The 23,875-nt window shown below is 49.2% G+C and overlaps 1 protein-coding gene across 1 annotated transcript in view; it reads left to right on the top strand.

Moving 5' to 3' along the window:
* Positions 1 to 23,875, top strand: part of AP1G2 (adaptor related protein complex 1 subunit gamma 2) — a 53,858-nt gene that overhangs the window by 13,853 nt on the left and 16,130 nt on the right. Inside the window, exons 7-17 of the mRNA XM_060255360.1 lie at positions 1,141 to 1,236; positions 2,528 to 2,608; positions 5,084 to 5,182; positions 5,586 to 5,641; positions 8,025 to 8,138; positions 8,814 to 8,954; positions 9,064 to 9,118; positions 10,725 to 10,847; positions 19,756 to 19,845; positions 19,968 to 20,098; positions 23,622 to 23,726. Of these exons, the coding sequence (XP_060111343.1) occupies positions 1,141 to 1,236; positions 2,528 to 2,608; positions 5,084 to 5,182; positions 5,586 to 5,641; positions 8,025 to 8,138; positions 8,814 to 8,954; positions 9,064 to 9,118; positions 10,725 to 10,847; positions 19,756 to 19,845; positions 19,968 to 20,098; positions 23,622 to 23,726 (1,091 nt within the window). The remainder of the gene's footprint in view (positions 1 to 1,140; positions 1,237 to 2,527; positions 2,609 to 5,083; positions 5,183 to 5,585; positions 5,642 to 8,024; positions 8,139 to 8,813; positions 8,955 to 9,063; positions 9,119 to 10,724; positions 10,848 to 19,755; positions 19,846 to 19,967; positions 20,099 to 23,621; positions 23,727 to 23,875) is intronic.

A 23,875-nucleotide genomic window follows, 5' to 3' on the forward strand; every position in this document is an offset into this window, starting at 1 on the left:
CCTACTGGAATGGCCTTGGGTTAGCCATTAGCTTTGGCAGAGGTTGTCCTTGAAAGGGCAGCTTCCGTGAGAGCCCTCTCAGCCCCATCCACCTCACAGGGTGTCTGTTGTGGGGGGAGAAGATATAGGAGGTTGTAAGCGGCTCTGAGTCTCTGATTCAGAGAGAAGGGCCGGGTAAAATTTGCAAGTCCTGCCAAGCCGTCTTGCTAGGCTTGGTGATGCCTCTTGAAGGAAAGGAAAGGTCCCCTGTGCAAGCACCAGTTGTTTCCGACTCTGGGGTGACATTGCTTTCACAACGTTTTCATGGCAGACTTTTTACGGGGTGGTTTGCCATTGCCTTCCCCAGTCATCTACGCTTTCCCCTCAGCAAGCTGGGGACACCTTTGACCGACCTCGGAAGGATGGAACGCTGAGTCAACCTCAAGCCGGCTATCTGAAAACCCAGCTTCCGCCGGGGATCGAACTCAGGTCGTGAGCAGAGCTTAGGACTGCAGCACTGCAGCTTTAACACTCTGCGCCACGGGGCTCTTCATATACCCTAATAAGCGGGGTAGCTTCCTATGTGCTCCTTCCATACCTTGCTACATTCAGTCTAAGGCAGGGTGGCCAAACTGGCTTGGAAGCCACATCTGGCTCTTTCACACATATCGTGTGGCTCTTGAACAGGGCCGGATTAAACCCTGTGGAGGCCCCTAGGCAGTCAAAAATCTCAGGGGCCCCTTGCAGATTTTCTCAGCCTGCAGGCACCTTCTCAAAAGTGACAAAGCTGCGGGGGAGAGGCAGAGAGAGGCAAACTTGGCGAGGACGCCAGCAGCAGCCGCACCAGGCAAGTCGAAGAAAGATCGGCTCAATTGCTGGCTGCGTGTGCAGGCTGGGAGGAGGGGAGAAACCAAGGGGGAAAGCCGCCCAGGGTCCCTAAAGGCATGGGGGCCCATAGACCAGTGTCTACTTGGCCTAATTGTTAATCTGGCCCTGCTCTTGAAACCCCACCCCCATCTTTGGGTGCTGTGAGATCCCCTGGGGAGGAAACTTGAGGTCCCCAGAGGAGAGACCACCAAGTTTAGATTGTGGCTTTGAGGACGCCCATGAGTATCTACAGGGACTCACCAGCTCCATCACCTGTCTCCACGTTTCCTGCAGTGCGTGTCCCGGTTGGTAGAAATCCTGCGCAACCTTGTGGTGGCCGGTTACTCTCCGGACAACAGCATCTCCGGCATCAACGACCCCTTCCTTCAGGTAACAGCATCCTTCTCTCCTTGCAAACACCAGTCTTCCTCGTCGTTTCCTTCAAGAGGAGCAAATGTTATTACATTCAACAATGTGACTCGCACCCCAGACAATCAAAACTCTTCAAGCGGTCTCATTCATCAGCTTCGTTGCAACCCACGACTTTCAACCTCACAATTCAGGCTATCTTAAACTGACTTATCTCTAATATTCATCCTTTCGTCCTGATTTTCTTTCCCTTGTTCTTCACTTGGGCTAGCTGCAGTCTGAACGCTGATACAGAACCCTCATAAAGTACTTTGTTATCACTGGGTTTCAACTTCCTCTCTACACAAATTTGTTGTTATCTGTTATAGTAGCATTTAGGGCTTTTTTCCTGGGGGAACGTGCCGGAAAGGAGTTCCGGAACCACAGTTGCTTCAAAGGTCATCGTTCAGCGTCAGACACCAAAAGTAAGATCTGAGGAAGTTGGTGGCAAGTTTAAAGCCTGGAAACTGCTTTAAAGTAGGGGCACATGGAAATAATATTGTTTCAAAGAATCCAGTGTGCATTTCTCCTTTATTTCCCTCTTGAGAGTTCCGGTTCTGGCACCTCTTTTTCAGAAATAAGAACATAAGAGAAGCCATGTTGGATCAGGCCAATGGCCCATCCAGTCCAACACTCTGTGTCACACAGTGGCCAAAATACACACACGCACACACACACACACACACACACTGTGGCTAACAGCCACTGATGGACCTCTGCTCCATATTTTATCTAATCCCCTCTTGAAGCTGGCTATGCTTGTAGCCGCCACCACCTCCTGTGGCAGTGAATTCCACGTGTTAATAAAGCCAAATTACAGTTTAATATGGACTTTGTCAACATTGTTGGCACTTATTTTTCATCAATAGACCTATTCAGTAGCGGCTGCAGGTACACAGTATCAAATTGTTCCCCCTTCAAGCTCATAATCTTTTTGCTGTATGTGAATATATGCTTATACGATACTGTTTATATAACTTCTAATTTCAAAATTCAATAAACGGTGAATTACCAATAGGAGCAAACGTTAATCCTCAGTGACTGCCTCAGAGGACGATTCTCAGTTTTGCACGTTTTTTGCACACACAACAGCATAAGCGGACAAGGTGGAAAGGAAGAAGACAGGGAGGGACCACAGCTCAAAGGGGAAAATTATACATCATATACAGAGAGCTCCTATCCAAGTACAAGGCCCCCACTGAAGACTAAATAAGACAAGACAGAGTTCCTCCCTTCATGGTCTAATCCCATCATTTATCACCACCTCTTTCAGGTCCAGATCCTGAGGCTGCTAAGGATTCTGGGACGTGACAACGAAGAGATTAGCGACGCCATGAATGACGCCTTGGCCCAGGTGAAAGCAGATAGGGATTTGGGATTTGGAGCAAGGGACCAAGGCAAGAGAGAAATGCTCAGGCCTAGAGCAAGGGTCCTCAACCCTTTTGAGCCTGTAGCATGTTTGGAATGCTGACACAGTGACAGGTGCGGCCACAAAATGGCCGCTGCAAGAGGCAGAGCCAGCTACAAAATGGCTGCCGTAGCTTCAGTCACACAGTGAAGATTCTTGTGCTGTGGTGGCAGCTGCCGTCAAAGCAACCTTCTAAACAAACTAAACAGCCAATCAAATCTCCAGTGACCAGTTAGAAGACCCGCTGGGCAAAAGCCCCACCTGAACCTGCCCTTTTTCTAAAAACACTTGTTGGGCACAAGGAAAGGCTTCAGTAGGCTCTATGGTGCCTCTGGCCTAGAGGGCTTTTGAGAGCAATTCTTTCTCTGAGGAGCAGATGGACTTATCCTATTTTGAATAGGGTTGCCAAGTCCAATTCAAGAAATATCTGGAGACTTTGGGGGTGGAGCCAGGAGACATAGGGGGTGGAGCAAGGGTGTGACAAGCAGAACTGAACTCCAAAGGGAGTTCTGGCCACCACATTTAAAGGGACCGCACAGCTTTGTTTGGTGTCGTGGTTAAGTGTGCGGACTCTTATCTGGGAGAACCGGGTCTGATTCCCCCACTCCTCCACTTTCACTTGCTGGAATGGCCTTGGGTCAGCCATAGCTCTGGCAGAGGTTGTCCCTGAAAGGGCAGCTGCTGTGAGAGCTCTCTCAGCCCCACCCACCTCCCAGGGTGTCTGTTGTGGGGGAGGAAGATAAAGGAGATTGTGAGCCGCTCTGAGACTCTGAGATTCAGAGTGGAGGGCGGAATATAAATCCAATATCATCATCATCATCATCATCATCATCATCATCATCATCATCATCTTCTTCTTCTTCTTTAAATGCCTTCTCTCCTTTGGAAATAATGAAGGATAGGGGCACCTTCTTTGGGGGCTCCTAGAATTGGATCCCCTGGTCCAATCCTTTCGAAACGTGGAGGGTATTTTGGGGAGAGGCACGGGATGCTATGCTGAAAATTTGGTGCCTCTATCTCAAACAACAGCCCCTTCAGAGCCCCCAGATACCCGTGGATCAATTCTCCATTATAACCTACGGTAATCGAGCCAGTTTGGTGTGGAGAGCCAGTTTGGTGTAGTGGTTAAGTGTGTGGACTCTTATCTGGAAGAACCGGGTTTGATTCCCCACTCCTCTACTTGCACCTGCTAGCATGGCCTTGGGTCAGCCATAGCTCTGGCAGAGGTTGTCCTTGAAAGGGCAGCTGCTGTGAGAGCCCTCTCAGCCCCACCCACCTCACAGGGTGTCTGTTGTGGGGGAGGAAGGGAAAGGAGATTGTGAGCTGCTCTGAGACTCTTCGGAGTGGAGGGCGGGATATAAATCCAATATCTTCATCTACCTCACAGGGTGTCTGTTGTGGGGGAGGAAGGGAAAGGAGATTGTGAGCCCCTCTGAGACTCTTCGGAGTGGAGGGCGGGATATAAATCCAATATCTTCATCTACCTCACAGGGTGTCTGTTGTGGGGGAGGAAGGGAAAGGAGATTGTGAGCCCCTCTGAGACTCTTCGGAGTGGAGGGCGGGATATAAATCCAATATCTTCATCTACCTCACAGGGTGTCTGTTGTGGGGGAGGAAGGTAAAGGAGATTGTGAGCCGCTCTGAGACTCTTCGGAGTGGAGGGTGGGATATAAATCCAATATCTTCTTCTTCTATCTTCTTCTTCTTCATAGAGAATAATGGAGTGCAGACATTTCCCTCCCCCCTCCTGCTTTCTGATGACCCTGAAGTAGGGGGAGGGCCTCCAAACCGGGGTATCCCCTGCCCCCACCTGTGGATTGGCCGCCCTAACCTGCCCGGCTCTTTCTAAAAACACTCGTTGGGCCCAAGGAAAGGCTTCAGTAGGTTCCATGGTGCCTCTGGCCTAGAGGGCTTTTGAGAGCAATTCTTTCTCTGAGGAGCAGATGGACTTATCCCATTTTGATTACAGCGTGGAGAGGTGCTGGGTGGGGCTAGATAAAATGCATGTGGGGAGGGCTGACGTGGGCCGTGGGCCACCTGGTAACTGTTGCTGGTCTAGATCACGTATTTTGCAAAGTCTTTGGGAAGGGAGCGCTGTCATTTTTGCCACACTGTTGGCCATATAGATCTGCCATGGGCTCCATATTCAGAGGTAGTCAACCTCTGAATTCCTTTGCCAAGAAGCCACATCAGGGGAAGGCCTTGGCCTCTGTGCCCTGCTTGTTTGATCTCCCAGGGCGACTCGTCGTCCACCGTGTGAGACAGTTGGACTAGACAGACCACTGGTCTGATCCAGCAAGGCTGTTCTGATGTTCACAAGGAAGTAAAAGAGGAAGATTTGAAGGCGAAGCTTTGGAGGAGGAGAGAGAGAGGATCCTGATGGCAAGGCATTGATGCCCCGTCTTCTCTGCTTTTCCTCAGGTGGCCACCAACACGGAGACAGCACGGAACGTGGGCAGCGCCATCTTGTATGAGACGGTTCTAACAATCATGGGCGTGCACTCTGCCAGCGGACTCCGGGTAAAGTGAAATGGCATGATACAAACCTTGACTCTTGAGTCTTTTCTGAGATCCATCTACATTTTGGTGGATCCTTTGCCGACAGCCGTCTTGAAGGTCCCGGAGATAGAAATCAAAAATTTCAGATACTGCCTGGTGTAGTTGTGGTGGTGCCCACTTCTAGACCTCCCTGAATAGAACAAACCAGAATTTACTCAGGTTGGTGACAGGTCTCCAGTTTCCAACTGCTGCCGGAGCCATCCTTGGTTCCTTGCACCTGATTGTGTTGCGCTACGATCAAGAGTCAGGTAGTTCCAGAGACTAACACCAGTTGGCTTGCAGCTCAGTCTGTTGCTGTCTGCCCTTACTCTTTCGCTTCTAAACGTGGTCATGTTTTTAAGGCTTTTCTCTTTTCCACACACAGGTTCTTGCAGTCAATATCCTCGGCCGATTTCTCGTTAACAAGGATCGGAATATCAGGTAAAAATAAAAGGAGTGGCTGGTGGGGAGGGGTGGAAACTGGACTCCTGCTGGCCTGACATTTGTGATTAGCACACAGGAATGTGGTTTTTGGGGTTTTTTAATGGTTCCTCGGCCTCTGGCTTTGTAAAGGTTTGAAGTTGTTCCCAGAAAGTGGAAGTGTTTTTGAGTTTGAGACTCAGGACAGCGTTTCATGAGCCAGGAAGGGGGGAAATCTAATAAGAAATAGTCACTTGAGGCATTAAACAATGTCTTGACCCTCCAATCCTTCGGAGAGGGGATGCCTCAGCTTCTTTTGGGGTAAATTACACACCAGAGGATGTGATCATAGAAACCTCTCCCTCAGTGTCATGTGAAATTTCACCAGAGATCTTTGTTTCTGGGGGCAGAAGATCTCTCCCCTTGCCAGTCTATTCTGGATCCTGCTGATCACCGGTGTAAGTATGAGGAAGGGCCAGCATCTTTGGGCCCACCGGTCACCTCACACTGGGATTCCCAGATCCAGGTTGGGAAGTTTCTGGAGATTTTGTGAGTGGACCTGAGGAGGGCATGGCTACGGGAGGGGAAGGAATTCAGTTAGGGTTGCCAATCCCCAGGTGGGGGCAGGGGATCCCCCGGTTTGGAGGCCCTCCCCCTGCTTCAGGGTCGTCAGAAAGCGGAGGGAGGGGAGGGAAATGTCTGCTGGGAACTCTGTTATTCCCTATGGAGATTTATTCCCATAGAAAATCATGGAGAATTGATCCACGGGTATCTGGGGCTCTGGGGGGCTGTTTTTTCGGGTAGAGGCACAAAATTTTCAGTATAGCATCTAGTGCCTCTCCCCAAAATACCCCCCAAGTTTCAAAAAGATTGGACCGGGGGTCCAATTCTATGAGCCCCAAAAGAAGGTGCCCCTATCCTTCATTATTTCCTATGGAAGGAAGGCATTGAAAAGGTGTGCCGTCCCTTTAAATGTGATGGCCAGAACTCCCTTTGGAGTTCAATGATGATTGTCACAGCCTTGATCTTGGCTCCACCCCTAATGTCTCCTGGCTCCACCCCCAAAGTGGACTTGGCAACCTTAACTTCAGTGGAATATAATGCTGTCAGATCTACCTTCCCAAATGGCCATTTTATCCATGGGAACTGATTTCTGTTACTTGGAGATCAGTCGTAATAGCTGGAAATCTCCAGCCACCACCTGGAGGTTGGCAGCCATACTTCAAGCTTGTGAGGCGCGTGTTCCCAGATGCTTAGGAAGGCCTAAACTTTTTGGGTGGGGAGACTGAGGGAAGAATCTGTTTCCTGACATAGAGCCAGTGTGAGGCAGGGGTTCGAGGGTCATACCAAGCATGTGGAGGCTACATGGCAGACTGGAGATTCAAACCTGGGAGCTGGCAGGGTGACTTTGGGTCAGTCTCACACTCTCAGCCTAACCGCCCTCAAAGGGCTGCTGTGAGATAAAATAGAGGCAAAGGAAATGATGTAAACTCCCATGGGGGAGATTGGAAGACTGGATATAAATGAATTAAACAAATCGATAAATCCCCTCAGAAGAGAGTGGCAGGAGACAGTCATGCAAGGAAAAGGAAAGGTCCCCTGTGCAAGCACCAGTCATTTCCCACTCTGGGGTGACGTGGCTTTTCACAACGTTTTCACGGCAGACTTTTTACGGGGTGGTTTGCCATTGCCTTCCCCAGTCTTTGACACTTTCCCCCCAGCAAGCTGGGGACTCATTTGACCGACCTCAGAAGGATGGAAGGCTGAGTCAACCTTGGGCTGGCTACCTGAACCAGCTTCCGCCGGGGATTGAACTCGGGTCGTGAGCAGAGAGTTTAGATCACAGTACTGCTGCTTTACCACTCTGCGCCACGGGGCCGCTAAAGTATAGTAAAATACACACAGTCTCCTACTCTTTTTCTGAGGCATCTTTTGCTGACAAGCGAAATTGCATAATTTACCCAGCCTTTCCTAGAATTTGGCTGAAGCTTGAGGGTCACAGTCCATCCCTGCCTCAGAGTATCTCCTCCTCTTCTTCCTGAAAGAACCACCAACATAGATGAAACATCTTCAGGGAGGGAAGCAAAGCCACCGAGTTGTCCTGACAGACCTCTGAGAGAGAGTCCATGTCCTGTAGTGGCTAGAAAGTCCAACTTTGACTGGGAAAGACCCAGGTTCAAATCCAGGCTCATTTGGCCCAGTCCCCCTCTCTCAGGCTCCCTATTTCTCAGGATCGTTGTGAGGATAAAATGAGGGTAGAGAGAATTACCTGTGCCACACTGAGCTGCTTGAATGAAGGCTGGGATAGAAAACGTTGTGGGCCATCTCATTTCAAAAGCCCAATTCTGAACCTTTGCTTGTTTCCCATTCGAAATACTGTATCTTTGGGGGCACCCCCCTTTAGGTACGTGGCCCTAGCATCCCTACAGAAACTGCTGCAAGCAGAGAGTTCTGCTGTCCAGAGGCACCGGTCCACCGTCTTGGCGTGCCTGACTGACCCAGACCCAACTGTGAAAAGGTGAGGCGGGGAAAAGTGGGGAAAGGAGACAATGAGCAAATTTCTTGTTTTAAACCAATTTTATTATTCTGCAATATATTGTAATAATACTCATCATCTATCATTAAAAAGTTAATACAAATACATTACACTTTTCTCCTCCCACCCCCCCCTTTTCATGACCCCCGACGGTGTATTTTAATTAAGTTGCTAAAAATAAAAGGTAATTTTATCAATTAAAGAATCTTCATAAAAAAATCTTAAAACAAGAAGAGGAAAAACCATATATTATAGTTATAATCCATTTTCATTATAATCCTTTAGTCCTTATCAAAGAAAAGTCGAAAGAGAAAAAAATATGTTCCCCTATTCTCGCTTTTTGACTGTAGCCCATTTATTATTCCTCTAAAGTTCAACTATTGCCAAAAATCACCAAGTATCCTTTTTACCTTCCATTGTTTTTCAACATATTTTTGAAATTTCCCCCACTCCTTTTTAAACTTCTCTAAGTCATGTTCTTTTAAGATTCTTGCAAGCTTGTCCATTTCACTCCAATGCATAACTTTTAAAGTCCAGTCCCATTTTTTTCTGGTATTTTATCTTGCTTCCACATCTGCGCATATAATGTCCGTGCAGCTGAAAGCAGACGGTGAGCAAATTTCTGAGGAGAATAACACATCTGTCCCTTCTCCTCAGGCGAGCGCTTCAACTTAGCCTTGCCCTGGTGAACAGTAGCAACGTGAGGGCAACAGTCAAGGAGCTCTTGGATTTCCTCAGCACCTGTGCCCCAGACCTGAAGTCGGATTGCGCTTCTGGAATATTCCTGGCTGCCGAGAAGTGAGTGACCCTTGGCCGCAGGTGGTCGTGTAGAGGCCTGGGTGTGGAGGGCAGTTGTTTGGAAAGAGCTGAACATGTCTCAGCTGGTCTACATTTTTTCCCCCTTCAGGTTTGCACCCAACAAGCGATGGCACATAGACACCATCCTCCAAGTGCTGACTATGGTAAGATGGAGGAGGATAGCAGAAGAGGTGACAGGATTCATAAGGAAGTGTTGGCGAGCAGTCACGAACAAACCTTTCTTTAAGTTCCCTCAACAGATGCACTTCAGGCATTTTTCATAAAATCATAACGTTGGAAGGGACATCCAGGGTCACCTAATCTAACCCTGTGCACAATGCAGGAACTTCACAAATACCTCCCCGCCACACACACACCTCTAGTGACCCTTGTGTGGTGCCCAGAAGAAGGCAAAAAACTTCCAGGATCCCTGGCCAAACTAACCTGGAGAAAAATTGCTTCCTGGCACCAACAACATTTGTACAACATTTCTTCAAGAGCTTATGGACTAGAATCTTAATTTTAGGGAAACATATTTGATGGCTGAGTATCTCGAAAAACCAAATTCTCTTCACACTATAGCTTGTCCAGCTGCTACAGTCTCTGTGTTTTCTTCCAATGATGTGATGTATTTTCCCTCACCATCTGTGTTGCCTTTGGAACGGTCAGCTATGTGCGTTGGTTGAAAAAGTGAATTTTGAGACCCTACTTAGAATTAGGGTTGCCAAGTCCAATTCAAGAAATATCTGGGGACTTTGGGGGTGGAGCCAGGAGACTTTGGGGGTGGGGCCAGGAGACTTTGGGGTGGAGCCAGGAGACGTTAGGGGTGGAGCCGAGATCAAGGCTGTGACAAGCATAACTGAACTCCAAAGGGAGTTCTGGCCATCACATTTAAAGGGACGGCACACCTTTTCAATGCCTTCCTTCCATAGGAAATAATGAAGGATAGGGGCACCTTCTTTTGGGGCTCATAGAATTGGACCCCCTGCTCCAATCTTTCTGAAACTTTAGAGGTATTTTGGGGAGAGGCACTAGATGCTATACTGAAGCTTTGGTGCCTCTACCCCAAAACACACACCCCCCCCAGAGCCCCAGATACCCGCAGATCAATTCTCCATGATTTTCTATGGGAATAAATCTCCATAGGGAATAACAGAGTTCCCAGCAGACATTTCCCTCCCCTCCCCCCGCTTTCTGACGACCCTGAAGCGGGGGGAGGGTCTCCAATCCCGCGGGATCCCCTGACTCCACCTGGGGATTGGCAACCCTACTTAGAATGTATCCCTCCTCCCCACACAGTAGCTGTCAAGCCCAGAGGTGGCCAAACATGGTTTATGTAAGTGCCACATAGAATAATTGCCAGATGTTTGAGAGCACACAAGACATGAGTGGCAGATGTTTGAGAACTGGAAGGAAGGAAGGCAAATAGATGAGGGGAGAGAGGTGGAAAGAAAGTAACTTTAAATGCATTCTCAAAGCTGCCAGCTGGCTTGGCTTGGAGAAGTGATTTAAAGAGAAAAATACCTTCTCCAAGCCAGCCGATGGGGCAGTGGAGGCTTCAAGAGCCACAGAATAAGTGTGAAAGAGCCACAGTTTGGCCACCCTTGTTCTAGTTTTTTTACTGTTTCCCCAGTAAGGAAAAGTTGGGCGACTGGAGGTGGAGGAGGAGCCTTTTTAATGGTTTTGGGGGAAAGAATGAGGGATCACAGAAAACATCACTGAAACTGCAGCAAACTGAGTTCTTCCCGTCCCTCTCCTTTCCCATTGCAGGCTGCTTCTTACGTACGGGACGATGCAGTCCCAAACCTCACCCACCTCATTGCAGGCGCGAAGGAGCTTCATAGTTATACCGTGCAGCAGCTCTACGAAGCACTGGCTCAGGATATCTCACAGGTAAATTATATTATAAATTACACTGGAAGGATAGGGAGGGAAGGTGAAGGTGGAATGGCTCTGTATGTCAGAGAGGGTATACAGTCCAGTAAGACTGAGGATGTAAGAGAAATAGATTCATTTACAGAAGTGCTTTGGGTGGAACTAGCGTGCTTAGCTCTGGGAGCCCACCAGATCAGAGTTTAGAGGATGATTTGAAAACAGGAACGTAATTAAGGAGAGCAGTTAAATTAAATAATTAAGAACACAAGAGCACAAAGAGGCCGTGTTGGATCAGGCCAATTGCTCATCCAGTCTAACAGTCTGTGTCACACAGTGGCCAAAAAAACCCCAGGTGCCATCAGGAGGTCCACTAGTGGGGCCAGGACACCAGAAGCCCTCCCACTGTTGCCCCTCCCAAGCACCAAGAATACAGAGCATCACTGCCCCAGACAGAGAGTTCCATCTATACCTTGTGGCTAATAGCCACTGAGTGAGTGCTCCAGATGTTTATCCAATCCCCTTTTGAAGCCAGCTATGCTTGTAGCCGCCACCACCCTCTGTGGCAGTGAATTTCATGTGTTAATCACCCTTTGGGTGAAGAAGGACTTCCTTTTATCCATTCTAACCCGACAGGTCAGCAATTTCCTTGAGTGTCCATGAGTTCTTGTATTGTGAGAAAGGGAGAAAATTGTCATAAGAAGTGATTTTTAACTACCCACACATTGATTAGGTCAAAATGTGTTCAAATCAGGAGAAAGAGATTGGGTTTCTAGATATCCTCAATGACGGTTCCATGGAGCGGATGGTCACTAAACCTAACGGAGGGAGATGATCCTGGACTTATCTATCTATATATCTATCTGTCTATCAGATTTATATCCCGCCCTTCCCTGACAGGCTCAGGGCGGCTAACAACAGTTTAAAAAACATTAGCAATTTACAAACATGTTAAAATTAGATCTATAAAAACATTTCCAGAAATATTAAAAATCCGAGATGGCGAGCTTCTGATTTCCGTTATATTAATTCAGTGAGATTGTCGATGCTGAAGGCAATAGCCACCTCCCCCTAGCTATTAAAGGCGAGTCTGAAAAGTTCAGTCTTACAGGCCCTGCGGAACTGTGGCAGGTCCCGCAGGGCTCTGATGTTTTCGGGGAGGGCGTTCCACAAAGTGGGGGCTATTACCGAGAACGCTCTGACTTTAGTGCTGGTCAGTCGAGCGTCTTTTGGTCCAGAGATCTTAAGGAGATTTTGAGACCCTGAATGTAGTGCTCTCTGGGGTATGTATGGGGAAAGGGGGTCCCGAAGCTAGACAGGTCCCAGGCCATATAGGGCTTTAAAGGTTATAACCAGCACCTTGAAGCAAATTCGGAACGCCACAGGCGACCAATGTAATGCTTTCAGCACAGGTTGAATGTGCTCCCGTACAGGTAGCTCCATTAACAACCTGGCTGCTGCATTTTGCACCAGTTGCAGCCTCTGAAGTTGTGTCAAGGGCAGCCCCATGTAGAGGGCATTACAGTAGTCTATTCTCGAGGTGACCGTTGCATGGATCACTGTTGCCAAGTTGTCGCGCTCCAAGTATGGAACCAACTGCCTTATCCGCCTAAGATGGTAGAATCTGGATTTGGCAGTGGCTGCTACCTGGGCCTCCATAAGAACATAAGAGAAGCCATGTTGGATCAGGCCAATGGCCCATCCAGTCCAACACTCTGTGTCACATAAGAACATAAGAGAAGCCATGTTGGATCGGGCCAAAGGCCCATCCAGTCCAACACTCTGTGTCACATAAGAGAAGCCCTGTTGGATCAGGCCAATGGCCCATCCAGTCCAACACTCTGTGTCACATAAGAACATAAGAGAAGCCATTTTGGATCAGGCCAATGGCCCATCCAGTCCAACACTCTGTGTCACACAGGGGCCAATATATGTGTGTGTGTGTGTGTGTATATATATATACACACACATATACATACATACATATACACACACATATATATACACCCACACACACACTGTGGCTAATAGCCACTGATGGACCTCTGCTCCATATTTTTATCTAAACCCCTCTTGAAGGTGGCTATGCTTGTGGCCGCCACCACCTCCTGTGGCAGGGAATTCCACATGTTAATCACCCTTTGGGTGAAGAAGTAATTCCTTTTATCCGTTTTAACCTGACTGCTCAGCAATTTCATCGAATGCCCACGAGTTCTTGTATTGTGAGAAAGGGAGAAAAGTACTTCTTTCTCTACTTTCTCCATCCCATGCATAATCTTGTAAACCTCTATCGTGTCACCCCGCAGTGGACGTTTCTCCAAGCTAAAGAGCCCCAAGCGTTTTAACCTTTCTTCATTGTCAGCGAAGGCTCCAGGAGCACCCCCAAACTCTTGACCTTCGACACTGGCGCTAACAGCGTCCCATCAAAGGCCGGCAAGGGGACTTCCCTACCCAGACTCAGGCACAGGATCTCTGTCTTCGCTGGGTTCAATTTCAGTCGACTCTGCCTGAGCCGTTTCACTACGGTTTGCAATGCCAGGTCCAGATCTTCCAGGGCGCAGCTGGACTGGCCCCCCAACAATAGATAAGAGCTGGGTGTCATCCGCATACTGGTGACAACCCAGCCCGTATCTCCGGACAATCTGGGCAAGGGGGCGCGTGTAGGTGTTAAACAACATCGGGGAGAGGACCGCCCCCTGAGGGACCCCACATACAAGAGGATGCCTCTGGGACAACTGGTCCCCTATAGCCACCCTTTGTCCCCGGCCTTGGAGAAAGGAGGTAAGCCACTGAAGGGCAGACCCCTGAATCCCCATGGCAGCGAGGCGGCGGGACAGAAGCCGGTGGTCGATTGTGTCAAACGCAGCTGACAGAACTAACAACAACAGCACTGCCGGGCCACCCCGATCCAGATGTCTCAAGAGATCGCCGGTACCGTCTCCGTCCCATGGCCTGGCCGGAAGCCGGACTGAAATGGGTCTCAGACGGAAGCGTCGTGCAAGAATCCCACTCCAGAACTGCCCATTCTGGGAGGGAAGTTGAAAGACCTGGGTTGGATTGAGGTGATGAGAGAGGAGATCCGATGACTGATGGACTGATGGGGAGGGACGGTGGCTCAGTGGTAGAGCATCTGTTTGGGAAGCAGAAGGTCCCAGGTTCAATCCCCGGCATCTCCAAAAAAGGGTCCAGGCAAATAGGTGTGAAGAACCTCAGCTGAAGACCCTGGAGAGCCGCTGCCAGTCTGAGAAAACAATACTGTCTTTGATGGACCAAAGGTCTGATTCAGTATAAGGCAGCTTCATATGTTCATATGACAAATTAAAAACTGACAAATCACCAGGCCCGCATGGCATCCATCCAAGAGTTCTGCAAGTGGTTTTTGGCCACTGTGTGTCACAGCGTTGGACTGGACGGGCCCCTGCCTTATCCAACATGACTCCCCTGATGTTCTTATAGGTGCAAGAGAGGGTAATTTCAAGGCTGAGAGGGGGGCAGGGTCACCAATCCCCAGGTGGCAGCAGGGTATCCCTTGGTTTGGGGGCCCTCCCCCTGCTTCCGGGCTGTCAGAAAGTGAGGAGGGGGGAGGGAAATATCTGCTGGGAGCTTCATTGTACCCTGTGGAGATTGATTCCCATAGGGTATAATGGAGAATTGATCTGTGGGCATTGGCTGTTTATTTAGGCAGAGGCACCAAAGTTTCAGCATAGCATCCAATGCCTCTCCTCCAAGCACTCCCCCAGTTTCAGAAAGATTGGACCAGGGGGTCCAATTCTATGAGCCCCCAAAGAAGGTGCCCCTATCCTTCATTATTTCCAGCGGAGGGGAGGCATTTAAAAGGTGTGCTGTCCCTTTATATGTGATGGCCAGAACTCCCTTTGGAGTTCAATCATGCTTGTCGCAACCTGGCTCCTGCCTCCACCCCCAAAGCCTCCTGGCCCCACCCCCCAAAGACTCCTGGCTCCACCCCCATAGCAGGGTTGCCAATCCCCAGGTGGGGGCAGGGGATCCCCGGGTTTGGAGGCCCTCCCCCCGCTTCAGGGTCATCAGAAAGTGGGGGGAAGGGAGGGAAATGTCTGCTGGGAACTCTATTATTCCCTATGGAGATGTATTCCCATAGGAAATAATGGAGAATGGATCCGCGGGTATCTGGGGGGCTGTTTTTTGAGGCAGAGGCCCCAAATTTGCAGCGTAGCATCTGGTGCATCTCCCCAAAATACTCTCCCAAGTTTCAAAAAGATTGGACACGGGAGTCCAATTCTGTGTGCCCCAAAAGAAGGTGCCCCAATCTTTCATTATTTCCTATGGAAGGAAGGTATTTAAAAGGTGTGCAGTCCCTTAAAATGTAATGGCCAGAACTCCCTTTGGAGTTCAATTATGCTTGTCACACCCTTGTTCCTGGCTCCGCCCCCAATGTCTCCTGGCTCCACCCCCAAAGTCCCCAGATAGTTCTTGAGTTGGACTTGGCAACCCTAAAAGAGGGGGCGGGGCATAACTGTCCACTTTGATGTGACCCAAGTAAAGTTCGCATCTTCCAGGCAGGGCTTAGAGAACTCCCCGAAGTTACAACTGACTTCCAGCGATCAGTCCTCTTGGAGAAACTGGCTGCATCAAATTTAAAAACCAACAAATCAGTTTGATGCTCCACCCCCAAATTGCCGGAGAGCAGCTGCGCGTTCCCTTCTGCAATAGGTTGCGCGGTCCTCTGAAACTTTATAAAGTTTAGAGGGCCAGGAGGATCCCTATTGGCTCCTTGGATGTCACCTGACAGGTCTAGGCTGAGAAGCTGGAGGAGTTCCTTCTAGGCAGCGGCGTGGGTGGGGCTTGCGAGAGAGCAGGCCTGCAGCGCCCTCTTCTGGCAGGAGACGGTTCCTGCTCAATCACGCTCCCCGCTCCGAGTTCCTTTATGGAATTGCTCATCATTGATAGAACGTGATCCCGCGATTCCTGCTATATATGCAGCATCGCTTATTCCAAACACAGCTTCGGGTTTCACAACTGAATGCAGGCTGATATTGGCATTTGCAAGACCTAGTCGAACCACCTCATTAGCACCGCCGTCGAATTCTCACTCGGCTACAAAAACCACTGGGTGACGGTGACCTTGAACATAGTGTGCAATTACGGTTGCCAATCCCCGGGTGGGGGCAGGGGATCCCCCAGTTTGGAGGGCCCCCCCCCCGCTTCAGAGTCATCAGAAAGCGGGGGGGAGGGGAGGGAAATGTCCGCTGGGAACTCTTGTTATTCCCTATGGAGATTTATTCCCATGGAAAATAATGGAGAATTGATCCGCGGGTGTCTGGGGCTCTGGGGGGGGCTGTTTTTTGAGGTAGAGGCACCAAATCTGCAGCGTAGCATCTAGTGCCTCTCCCCAAAATATCCCTCAAGTTTCAAAACGATTGGACCAGGGGGTCCAATTCTATGAGCCCCCAAAGAAGGTGCCCCTATCCTTCAATATTTCCTATGGAAGGAAGGAATTGAAAAGGTGTGCTGTCCCTTTAAATGTGATGTCCAGAACTCCCTTTGGAGTTCAATTATGCTTGTCACAGCCTTGATCTCGGCTCCACCCCTAATGTCTCCTGGCTCCACCCCCAAAGTCTCCTGGCTTTACCCCCAAAGTCCCTAGATATTTCTTAAATTGGACTTGGCAACCCTATGTGCAATAACCTCCTATCTGGGTCGGGACAGACATCTCCAATATGCTTTTCCATGCTTCTTAGTGAACAGATGAAATAGAAAGTAAGATCTGACTCCTCCCGCATGAATCGGGGGTGGCTAAACTTGCTTAACATAAGATCCACCCAGAATAGACGTCAGACGTTTGTGAGCCCAAGACATGAACATCAGGTGTTTGAGAGCTGCAAGACGAGGAAGGAAGGAAGGAAGGAAGGAAGGAAGGAAGGAAGGAAGGAAGGAAGGAAGGAAGGAAGGAAGGAAGGAAGGAAGGAAGGAAGATAGATATATAGATGGGGAGGGAGAGATGGAAATAAAGCAACTTTAACTTTAAAAGCATCCTCCAAGCCACCAGCTGGCTTGGCTTGAATAAGTGATTTAAAAAAACAAAAGCGTTCTCCAAGCCAGCTGACAGGGTGGTGGGGGCTTTGAGAGCCACACATGGGGCTCTTTCACACACACAATATGTGTGAAAGAGCCCCATGTGGCTCCCAAGCCACAGTTTGGCCTCCCCTGCATTTACCCAAACACTGAAGATCAGCTTTAAAGATCTGTGCACCATTCTTGACTGAAATAATGTGGGAGGCCCCAAAGGTCAAGGCTTTCTCTGTAGTGGCACCTTGCTTGTGGAACTCCCCACCACTATACATCTGGTGCCTTCTTTGTGAAGCGTTTAAATCCCAGGTACAAGCATTTTTATTCTCTTGGGCTTGCTGTGATTCATTTTTACGTGTGCGTGTGTCTGTCCCGCTTTCTCAGCCATCCAGTTTCTTGGGGTTTTATTGCTTGTAAATCAGTTTTGTGCTGACACGTCCTGCTATTTTTGGCCAGACTGCAGACTGGCCAAAAGACTGCAGTCCTTATTTAGCAACTGATGCTGTTCTTGATGTCCGTAGTGGCTGTCGCTGTTATGGATTGCTTTTATCCTTGTGCGCCTTCGTGAGAACCTCGCGGCTCTGACGCGGAACACAAATAACTTAAGGGCATGAATAACTGTGAAGGGAAGAAACAAATAAATTACGCTTTGATCTGAAACTGAGGCTCAGCAAAGCTGGAAGGTTACTTTGCTTTCATCTAGCACAGGAATCCCCAACCTGGTGCCCACCAAATGTATTTAGAAAGTGGACCTGCTCCTTGACATTTTGTGAGTTAGCTCCACCTCCTGCGGCCGCCATTTTGTGATTGGCCCCACCTCCTGCAGCAGCCATTTTATGACTGAGACTGCCACCCTGTGTCAGAGTTTCAAAGCTGCCCGTAGGCTCCGAAAGGTTGGGGACGCCTGATCTCGCAAGGTCAGCGCTGGCAAAACTCACATTCCTTCTGGATGTCTTGAAGTACAAACGAATCTCCAAGCTTTGCGGTTTCCAAAATGCTGTGTTATTTTTGAGGATGCTGCTGGAAGGGGTGTTTTCATAAACCATACAAATCGTCTGGAGGGAGGGGGAGATGTAGGAGAGGAGGTGATCTGTAATCTAGAAGAGACGCAGGGCTTTTTCTGTAGCAGGAACTCCTTTGCATATTAGGTCACACACCCCTGATATGGCCAATCCTCCTGGAGCTTACAGCAGGCCCTGTACTAAGAGCCCTGTAAGCTCTTGGAGGATTGGCCACATCAGGGGTGTGTGGCCTAATATACAAAGGAGCTCCTGCTAGAATTCCATCCCTGGGCCACACCCCCTAATTTAGCCAATCCTCCTGGAGCTTACAGTAGGCCCCGTACTAAGAGCCCTGTAAGCTCTTGGAGGATTGGCTACATCAGGGGTGTGTGGCCTAATATACAAAGGAGCTCCTGCTAGAATTCCACCCCTGGGCCACACCCCCTAATTTAGCCAATCCTCCTGGAGCTTACAGTAGGCCCCGTACTAAGAGCCCTGTAAGCTCTTGGAGGATTGGCTACATCAGGGTTGGGGGGTAGGGTTGCCAATCCCCAGGTGGGGGCAGGGGATCCCCCAGTTTGGAGACCCTTCCCCCGCTTCAGATTCATCAGAAAGTGGGGGGGGGAGGGAAATGTCTGCTTGACACTCCATTATTTCCTATGGAGACTGATTCCCATAAGGTAGAACGGAGAACTGATCCACAGGTATCTTGAGCTCTAGGGGGGGCTGTTTTTTGAGGTAGAGACACCCAATTTGCAGCATAGGATCCGACGCCTCTCCTCAAAACACCCTCCAAGTTTCAAAAGGATTGGACAAGGGGGTCCAATGCTATGAGCCCCAAAAGAAGGTGGCCCTATCCTTTGTTATTTCCAAATAAAGGGGAGGCATTTAAAAAGAAAGGTTAAAACACTTGTGGCTCTTTAGCTTGGAGAAACGTCGACTGCGGGGTGACATGATAGAGGTTTTCAAGATAATGCATGGGATGGAGAAAGCAAAGAAAGAAGTCCTTTTCTCCCTTTCTCACAATACAAGAACTCAAAGATTTCAGGTTTTCACGGCCGGCATCATCATTAGGGTTTGTAGAATCTTTCAGGCTCAAGTGCCGTGTTCTACTGGAAAAAGTTTTTCCTCCAGACGTTTCATTGAGAACGAAACGTCTGGAAGAAAACGTCAGCTGAGAATGAAACGTCTGGAAGACAAACTTTCTCCAGTAGAACACGGCACTTGAGCCTGAAAGATTCTACAAACCCTAATACAGGAACCCATCAGCATTCAATGAAATTGCTGAGCAGTCAGGTTAGAACGGATAAAAGGAAGTACTTCTTCACCCAAAGGGTGATTAACATGTGGAATTCACTGCCACAGGAGGTGGCGGCGGATACAAGCATAGCCAGCTTCAAGAGGGGATTGGATAAAAATATGGAGCAGAGGTCCATCAGTGGCTATTAGCCACTGTGTGTGTGTGTATTGGCTGCTGTGTGACACAGAGTGTTGGACTGGATGGGCCATTGGCCTGATCCAACAGGGCTCCTCTTATGTTCTTATGTGACACAGAGTGTTGGACTGGATGGGCCACTGGCCTGATCCAACATGGCTTCTCTTATGTTCTTATGTGACACAGAGTGTTGGACTGGATGGGCCATTGGCCTGATCCAACATGGCTCCCCTTATGTTCTTAAAAAGTGTGCGGTCCCTTTAGATGCGATAGCCAGAACTCCCTTTGGAGTTCAATTCTGCTTGTCGCAACCTTCCTTCACTCCTCCAAAAACCCCAGATATTTCTTGGACGTGGCAACCCTAGGTCTAATACGCAAGGGAGTTCCTGCTACAAAAAAAAAAAAAGAGTATAATGTATCTTCTGAACTCCATCTTTTTCTCCCCCAGCAACCCTTGGTTCAGGTGGCCACTTGGTGTATTGGGGAGTATGGCAACCTCCTATTAGCTGGGAGCTGCGAAGAAGTCGAGCCTAAGCAGGTGAGAGGTTGGGAATTCAGGGTCTGGATGAATTGGGGAATGGGGAGGAGCGGAGGAAGTTTGCTTGTGCCGCGTCTCCCCCTCGATCCAGCTGAGAGCCTCCTCTCTTTCGCCCCCTGCAGGTAGACCCGGAAGAGATGCTGTCCCTCTTGGAACGTGTGCTCCAGTCGCACCTCTCCCTGCCGGCCACCAGGGGCTACGCGCTCACTGCTGTCATGAAACTCGGGACTCGTCTCCAAGGCAACAGCATCAAGTGAGCTCCCGGGGCAACCGCCCTAAAGGCCCGGACCTTCTCCTTGACCTCTGTTCAAGTCAGGGTCATTTGTTACGAGGGCCAGATCTGACATAAATGAGACCATGTCTGGCTGGGCAGTGTGTGTTCCTATTTCAGATTAGGTAGCGGAGGTATAAAATGAGCCCCGTGGCGCAGAGTGGTAAAGCTGCAGTACTGCAGTCGGAACTCTCTGCTCACGACCTGAGTTCGATCCCGGCCGGAAGCTGGGTTTTTAGGTAGCCGGCTCGAGGTTGACTCAGCCTCCCATCCTTCTGAGGTCGGTCAAAGGAGTACCCAGCTTGCTGGGGGGAAAGTGTAGAGGACTGGGGAAGGCAATGGCAAACCACCCCATAAAAAGTCTGCCGTGAAAACACTGTGAAAGCGACGTCACCCCAGAGTCAGAAACGACCGGTGCTTGCACCGAGATACAAACTTTAGCAGAGATATAAACTTTATAAAAGACACAAGCAAATGCAATTAAAGATTTTGCATGTTTCCCATGTGATCCAGGGAACTGGGCAAAGGAAGCTCTGGCTCTTTCCTTCCTTCTACTTTGGTGTAGTGGTTAAGTGTGTGGACTCTTATCTGGGAGAACCGGGTTTGATTCCCCACTCCTCCACTTGGTGGCTGCTGGAATGGCCTTGGGTCAGCCATAGCTCTCGCAAGCATTGTCCTTGAAAGGGCAGCTTCTGGGAGAGCTCTCTCAGCCCCACTCACCTCGCATGGGGTCTGTTGTGGGGGAAGAAGACAAAGGAGATTATAAGCTACTCTGAGAAGGGCGGGGTATAAATCTGCAGTCTTCTTCTTCCTCCTCCTCGGGACCAGGAGGGGGAGGATCCTCAGCCAATGGAGAAAATAGAGGCTTTGCTCTGTAAAACAAGCCTGGCAAAACAAGCTGTGATGCAGAAGGGAGCAAGAGGGAGGGAGAAGGAAGCGGATGATAGCCAGTTGCTTGGGGGCCTGATAGAAGCTCTCCGGGGGCCTGATTTGGCCCCTGGGTCACATGTTTGACACCCCTGGTTTAAGTCATCTGGAACAACAGTCGGTCGGCTCTGTGCCTGCAGTGGCCCGCAGTGCACTGGGAGAGCTAGTGTGGTCTAGCAGCAAGAACAGGGGTGTCAAATATGTAGCCTGGGGGCCAGATCAGGCCCCCGAAGGGCTCCGATCAGGCCCACAAGCAAGTCTGCTCCCTTACCCCTTTCTCTTTTTCCCGTGTCATAGCTTACTTAGCCAAGATTTCTCAATTGCACAGGAGCTACAGAGCAAAGCCTCTATTTCCCCCATTGGCTGAGGCTCCTCTCTTGGAGAGGAAGTGGAGGGGAGGGAGAGCTTGCTTTGAAACTGACCACACTATTGCAAATGTGCTAAGACTTTAAGCATGTTTTTTAGGGGTTTTTTTTAAATCTTTAATTGCGTTTGTTTATGTCCTTTATAAAGTTTATATCTCTGCTACCTGGCATTACATTGTATAACCAAGGAAAAACAAAGAAGGGAAAGAAACTTAACCCAAAAACTGGAGTAAGAAACCTGAAAGGTTAATATGCAATTGAAGGGCCAAATATTAAGAGCCAATTTGGTGTAGTGGTTAAGTGTGCAGACTTTTATCTGGGAGAACCGGGTTTGATTCCCCACTCCTCCACTTGCACCTGCTGGCATGGCCTTGGGTCAGCCATAGCTCTGGCAGAGGTTGTCCTTGTAAGGGCAGCTGCTGGGAGAGCCCTCTCCAGCCCCACCCACCTCACAGGGTGTCTGTTGTGGGGGAGGAAGGGAAAGGAGATTGTGAGCCGCTCTGAGACTCTCTGGAGTGGAGGGCGGGATATAAATCCAAAATCTTCATCTACCTCACAGGGTGTCTGTTGTGGGGGGGGGGGGGGGGGAGGGAAAGGAGATTGTGAGCCGCTCTGAGACTCTTTGGAGTGGAGGGCGGAATATAAATCCAATATCTTCATCTACCTCACAGGGTGTCTGTTGTGTGGGAGGAAGGGAAAGGAGATTGTGAGCCGCTCTGAGACTCTTCGGAGTGGAGGGCAGGATATAAATCCAATATCTTCATCTACCTCACAGGGTGTCTGATGTGGGGGAGGAAGGGAAAGGAGATTGTGAGCCGGTCTGAGACTCTCAGGAGTGGAGGGCGGGATATAAATCCAGTATCTTCATCTACCTCACAGGGTGTCTGTTGTGGAGGTGGGGGGGAAGGTAAAGGAGATTGTGAGCCGCTCTGAGACTCTCAGGAGTGGAGGGCGGGATATAAATCCAATATCATCATCATTTTCTTCTTCTTTTTTGCCTACAACTCCCATCAGCCCTAGCCATTGGCCATGCTGGCTGGGGGTGATGGGAGTTGTAGGCAAAAAAAAACATCTGAAGAGCTACCGTTGGCCATCCCTGGCATAGACAGCTTGCAGCACTGAAGGGGAGGAGGGAAAAAAATGGGGTGTGCCGAATGAGGTCCACTCACCCCCTCGATATCTTCTTCTTCTAAAACAAACTGTAAAATAAATCATAAACCAACATACACAGGCACCTAAACCAACATACATTGGCACATAGGCTCTGACCTTACACCTATCTTGATCAATTCTGGACCATGCGGCATACAATAAGACACTGGATGCAATATGTATGCCCTCGATTAAGACATAAGGCTGTAGAACAAGAGGCCTCAAGAATATCTTTAAGCTGTTGTCACTTCATTAAATTTCCTTGACATTACATTGTTCTATTGTTTTATTCTGTTCTGTATTGTGAGCCAATATGTGTACTTACCTTTCTGACCTCTGAAGGAGACCTATTTAGGTAGAAACGCGTCAGGTCAAGTTGAGTGGCTTCCCATTGTGGTTTTATGAGTGTACATAGGATGGAGGCTTATGATGGGCCCTTAAATGGCTTTCGCTTTCTGCAATAAATACATGTATGTTGGTTTATGATTTATTTTACAGTTTGTTTTTAATGTTTGGTGCTTTAATTGCATGTTAACCTTTCCGGTTTCTTATTACATTTCATGACACATGGCCTTGCTTGACATGGTCTCAGTTATGTCAGATCCGGCCCTCATAACGAATGGGTTTGACACCCCTGGGCTAGAGTGTCGAACTAGGACCTGGGAGTCCCGAGTTCGAATCCCCACTCTGCCACAGAGACTTGCTTGGGTGACCTTGAGCGGTCTCGCTCTCTCAGTCTAGCCAGCCTCACAGGGGTGTTGTGGGGATAAAACGGATAATTATTGTAAGCCACCTTGGGTCCCATTGGGGAAAAAGGTGGGGTATAAATGGAAGAATAAAATCAGATGAATCTGTGCTGTACCCTTAAGGGAGAGGAAACAGAACGGCCTTTAACACTCCGAAAATATCCTGACAATCTTGTTGGTCTCAGGGGCTACTGGCCTTGAATCTGGCTCTTCCATCTCCTTTTGCATTCTACCATTCGGATTAAAACTACATCGATTTATAAAATTCCTCCCCTCCCCCCCCCCCTTTTAACTTCTTTTCTTTCCCCTCCCAAGCCGGATCCGCAGGCTGGTCTCAATTTACTGCAGCTGCCACGACATCGAACTGCAGCAACGTGCGGTGGAATATAACGCCCTTTTCCGGAAATACGACCATCTGAGGTGAGTTCTCCAGGTGGCTACAGGGTGGAGGTGGATCTAAGGAATCTTAGCGGGGATTGGATAAGCGTATGGAGCAGAGGTCCATCAGTGGCTATTAGCCACAGCATATTGTTGGAACTCTCTGTGTGGGGCAGTGATGCTCTGTATTC

This window comes from Heteronotia binoei, chromosome 15 (genome assembly GCF_032191835.1).
Source record: "Heteronotia binoei isolate CCM8104 ecotype False Entrance Well chromosome 15, APGP_CSIRO_Hbin_v1, whole genome shotgun sequence".
NCBI lineage: Eukaryota > Metazoa > Chordata > Lepidosauria > Squamata > Gekkonidae > Heteronotia > Heteronotia binoei.